The sequence below is a fragment of the Xiphias gladius genome, chromosome 7 (assembly GCF_016859285.1).
Source record: "Xiphias gladius isolate SHS-SW01 ecotype Sanya breed wild chromosome 7, ASM1685928v1, whole genome shotgun sequence".
Taxonomy (NCBI): Eukaryota; Metazoa; Chordata; class Actinopteri; order Istiophoriformes; family Xiphiidae; genus Xiphias; species Xiphias gladius.
Window position 1 is genome coordinate 28001162 of NC_053406.1, and position 5416 is coordinate 28006577.

Consider the following 5416-nt stretch of genomic DNA (forward strand, 5'->3'; position numbering starts at 1 on the left):
AGCAACACTGATGGCTGTTATCAGCGAGCTCAGACTGAGTCCAAAAACACACACAGCAGATCCCATGGCTCGCACAACACACACACACACACACACACACACACACACACACGCTCACAACACACACAAAACAAAACACACATGTATATTTCTGTCTGTTGATATTATTAAAGGAGATTAATTGCAGCGGGGAAGCTGTGGCTTTATGTTTCACAGCTGTCACAGTCAGTCAGTGTGCATGACTGTTTATGTGTGATGGTGCGTTAACCTTTGAATATGCATCAGGATTAAAGTAAAAAACCAATGGAGTCAGTAACGTTATGAGATAAAACCACTGGGTTGAGTGAAGTTGTGTTTCTGTAATTTGAGCAAATAGGCTCTTCTCCCTCCCCTTCTTTCCTTTTTTATCTTTCACAAACCTTTTCTGCTTCTGAGGAGGAAAAACAAGAAACCAAAGCCAAAACACACTCAACTCACAGCCAGTTTCCTGCAGGAGCTCCCGGGCGCCTGGGATGTCGTCCATGCTGGAGCTGTTGGAGCCCATCCTGCCACGGAAACACTTTCCGTGCTCTCTGTCTGCAGTTCTTTGTGTCCGGTTGTCAGCGGGCTGACTGTATCTCTCCGTCTGCCCTGCAGCAGACTGTGTGCACTCCGCTCCACCGGGGCCCACCACTGGCGAGACACACGGCCAATGACTGCTCTCCTAACAGGCACTCACTGACCAATGGGCTTCCCGGACCTGCCCAAAACCGGATCCCCGGTAACTCGATGACATTTTGTTTAAATGAAGAAAATGGAATAATGTGACATTCACGGGAGACAAACTTGAAATTATAGAAATAAGTCCTTGTAGTTGGCAAAGATGAAAGAGAAACTACAGGCGGGAAACGCTCTGGTCTTATGATGAGACCGGGAGAGTAGAAAGAATTAATCTTTTCCATGCACTGATCTGACATGAGAAGTATGTCCTCATTAGCTGATAACTGTCTCCTTTGTGCAGGAGCGATGATGGGAGACGAAGCACTTATCGCAGTGAAGGTGGAAAAGGACGGGAATTGAGCCTCGCTCTCCCTCTCTGCGTATTTACCCTCGTGCTGCTGCAGCCTTCGTGTTAATGCCACACACCCGGTTCAGACCTGTGTCGTGTTGACCTGGTTCAGACCTGTCACACACCTGAGGCTGAACTGCTGCTCGCGGTCAGTCAGTCGGCCGCTGCGGGGAACGAGCCGCACTGTGTCACCATGACGATGAGGCTGATTGGTCTATGAATACTGTTCACTTCCTCTTTTCTTTAAACCAACTTTTTTTCCTGGGAGAAACAAGCTGCGAACGCAGCGCCGACTCGTCGTCACCTTTTAGGCCGATGTGTTGAACTTGTCATCAAACAGCTGCTTATTTCCAGATCCAGCAGTTACAGAGAAACATGATCCTTCATCTGGATCTGGTGTCTGTGTCACCCGATGAGTCCAAGTCCAGTGTTCCCTCTCTTTTAGCTCCGGTTGTGGTTTTGGTCTCCACCAGCTCCCGAGGGAAACCTCTGGCCTTGTAGCTGCTAAACGCTCCACCGTGTCCACCAGCTGGTCTCTGACCGGGTCCGTCTGCTGTTGGCTGCTGAGCAGGTGGCGGACGGTGGCTCTTTACAGATGTTCCTCTGAAAACAGCCGCCTGCCGAGCGGTGAGAGCGAACCAGGGCAGTGAAGTTCTGGTCCCGACAGGCGAACAATGAGCCGAGACTCCCTGTGAAGCTGATAGCCCGTCATCTGTTCATCACTACCAGAGACACCTGTCTCACTGTCATTTTGTACATTGTTATTGTAAAAACCAGAGTCCACTGACTGTCTGGAACCTGAGGTTGAACCTGAGTCTCGCCTCCCCCGTACTTTCAGCTGGTTGTAACCACGCAGATGTGGAGTAACGTGGACAATATGAACACGCGGGTTGAGCCTCGGTGCTTTGCCTCAGCCGAGCTGACGCTGTGCCGGTGAGGAGCAGGAAAGGCTGAGTTACCTAATGAAGTGACTGCACACTGTCAGTCTGTTCGTGGGCACTAGATGGAGGCATTTCCACATAAATACTCACCGTCCAACGTGCTCTTTGGTGCCGCAGACACCCAGGAGCACGTGGACTTGTGTCTCTGAGACAACTAGGTGAGGACATGTCGGTCCTCCCTCTGCAGGTTTAGGTTTCGTTGTAGGTCAAGAGACAACTGAAGCTACTGTGAAGCATCTGTAACGGGTGAATAAAAAGACAATTCAAGATGAATGTAACAATACAAACATCTTCATATCCTATATAACTGTGTTAACTGTGTTGACACAAGTACATTTATAACGATGATTGACGAGTTATTTATGTATCAGTTGATTGATTCGTTCATAGATGCATTAAAAACTGATACTAATGAAGATATAAACAACCAACGGATGTTCTGTGACACACTGTTAGGACATGTTAACGTGTACAATTACATGTCAGTAAAAATGAACCGATTAACACACCAGCTACAGATGCTTCATAAAAGTCACAAATGTTGCCAATAAGCCCCTAAAATATCTTTACACCTGTTTACAACCACATTGTAGTGTGTTATAAAGCAGTTATACACCATTTACAAAGACTGCAGTGCAATGAAGTGGTTGAAAATGCAAAGTAACAGTCGGCACTAATCGACATTTCGATGTCGGCATCAGCTCAAATGATCTTCCAGCTCTGCAGTTTCCCCTCAGAGCCTCTTTGAGCTCCTTGTCTTGGTTTTCCTGCCTGCGGCTCAGCAGTCGTCAACCCTGTTCCCAGCAGCGGCGGGCAGCCGGCGTCCACTACCCGCTCAGCACCAATCAGCAGGCGGACGCTGGCGAAGAGGGAGGAAGGTCTGGCAGCCGACGACATTTGCCTCGGGACTGAATGTTGGACCTGCGCTCGCCGGGTCTGTGCTGGATGCAGACGTAGGCAGCTGGTTGATAGCATATTAGCCATAAAACTTTATAAGGTGGTAATACATCAGTGTTGGCTTCACAGCTCGTTCTGCTGCCTCCGGGTTGGTTGGAGTAATCAAACACCGCAGCTTGAAGTGTGTTTTCAGTGCCGTTCTGACGGCGTTTTGGCAGGAGCAACGTTCGCATTATCAGCAGTGTTATGCTGTTTTATCAGCCGAGGTTCAGACTCTCCCCGTGGACTTTGACCCAGTTTAATTTTTAATCAAAAGAATTCAGAGAGCACACACACACACACACACACACACACACACACACACACACACAGAACTGAGTTGGCAGGCAGTCAGAGAGTTTGCATTCCTCTCTCTGGTAACCTGTACAGTTGAAGTGTCAGCTCTGCTTATCTGACTAAAGAGCTGTTGCAGAAACTCAGAATTTACCATCCGTTGGTTTCATCCTCCCTTATGACCGTCAGGAAACTCACTGCAGACTGTGGTACTCCCCTCTTCAGGCCGGAGAGAGCAGTAAGTTTTCAGTTGCTTTCACAGAAATGAGTCCCAGCCTGAGGGATGCTCTGATTGACTTTCACTACAGCCCGGACCTTCTGCACCCCACTTCCGAAGAGCACGGCTGGTTTCGCGGAGCGTGAAATCCGCTCTGCGAAACCAGCCCTCCCACTGCCCACTGGAGGAGTCCTGACGGAGGTCAAAGACCTCCCCGGTTCTAGACCACTGGGTTATATTTCCACCAGTGACAGAGACCTTGACCCTGTCGCACCAAATCACACCCCAAGTCAGAGCTTCTGAGTCAGCAGCGCTGGAGGCAAAGCCTGACTGATAACTCCCCGTCCAGGTTCGTTTAATATAAGCCACGAAGCCTCCTCATTCGGTTGAGACCCTCGATTTTAGATGGTCTCCAACTGGACCAACCAGGCGAACCAGAGCACCGGACCAGAGCTCTTTGGATAGGCTTGGAAGCAACGTAATGCCAATGCATCTGACAAACCTGCAAACTAATGGATCTGTTACTTAAAATGAAACTGCTGGAATGTATTTAATATCCTCCCTCATAACTGAATCAACATGTCCCCACAAACATAGACACTTGTGTTCTTTCAACAGTCTTTCCGACAGTTTTTGGCGTGAACACCCGATTAGTCATAAATACAGATTGGGAGCGAATATCCCATTGACCGTGATTCCCTTAGCACCTAACTGAGATTCGGTCTGTCGGTGCCCCCTGCAGGCAAAACCAGAGCTGAACTTCTTTTCTTATCGAGGCACTTTTTGATGTGACTGCAGCTCAGCAGTTTACGGGAAGATCACATGAAAGTGACTTTAAACAGAATTCGATGACACATTCTGCATTTTTGTATTTTCACAAAATTTCACAAGATTGTGTCACATGAAGAGTATGTCATCCTAACGAAAACGCATCTGTCATCTCTGGCATCTGCCACGCTGTCTAGTTGTCCTGCTTTCTCTCTTTCATTTCTTAGAATTCACGCCCTTTCTCTCTCTCTCTCTCTCTCTCTCTCTCACGGTGCAGTTGTTGAGGTTTTTTTTCCCAGGGCCTGGAAATGAAAGTGCAGGTATGTTTGGTATGTGATTAACAGGTGACAGTTGACACGTGGGCGGGTACACGGATGACAGACGAAATAAGAGGCCGCGCGGCGCGGTAGTGACACTGAAACACAGCAGGGAACAACAACACGGAACAAAAGAGGACAGAAAAAATATAAAGAGTTCGCTGTTCTATTTGAGTCCCATTACCTCGTTTGTCTCCTGTCCACACAGTTGTAACTACTGGGAAACTATGGTACCTGTACGTGTCAACTACGTGACCGCTTCTGACACCGAAGCCGTCCAGTTGCGTATGCAGGTTGAATACGGTTACCAGTGCGGATCAGTTCATTCCCTCTCGCTTCAGGTACTTTTTCGTGGTCTGAAGAGGTAAAATCATGCAGTTTTCCTAAAGAAAAAACACAACGAAACCTTGTTTTGTGTCGCAGAAATATTTATTTCAAAAGTAACAGGATAGTTTCCCGGTCGTTCATTACATGTTGTTAGAACCGTAGCCTTGTAATCAGACCGGACGTCCATTCTTCTCCAGTGTGCCATGGTGTTCATGTCAGCTGTTTTCTGTAAGGGAGGGGGGCTATTTTTCTGTAAAAAAACAAAACAAAAAAAAACAGTCCAGACTGACGTATCCGTCCCTGCAACGTCATTTTTTAGTCGACACAGAAGTTGCGGGAGAGGTTGTCAGGAGTTGTCAACTCGTGTCGATCAAAGGCTACATGATATCAGCCCAATGGCGGTCCGACCCTGGGCACAACGGTTGCAGTTTGTCATAGCGGAGGAGAATCAGTGCAGAGTCTGGGATGCCTCGCGAAGAAGGACGAGCGTGTCCATGGTTTTATTTTTGCCAACTCTCTCGCTGAGAACTTCCGACGACAACCGACAGGAGCACAGAGCGCTCTTCAA

The 5416-nt window shown here is 48.1% G+C and overlaps 1 protein-coding gene across 1 annotated transcript in view; it reads right to left on the reverse strand.

Moving 5' to 3' along the window:
• Window positions 1-2886, reverse strand: part of chp2 (calcineurin-like EF-hand protein 2) — a 9460-nt gene extending 6574 nt beyond the window's left edge. The window contains exons 1-4 of the mRNA XM_040131340.1: window positions 2761-2886; window positions 1590-1702; window positions 1137-1212; window positions 478-599 (exon numbers count right to left, since the gene is read on the reverse strand). Coding sequence (XP_039987274.1) covers window positions 478-599; window positions 1137-1212; window positions 1590-1702; window positions 2761-2886 — 437 coding nt within the window. The remainder of the gene's footprint in view (window positions 1-477; window positions 600-1136; window positions 1213-1589; window positions 1703-2760) is intronic.
• Between the last annotated feature and the right edge of the window lie 2530 nt (window positions 2887-5416).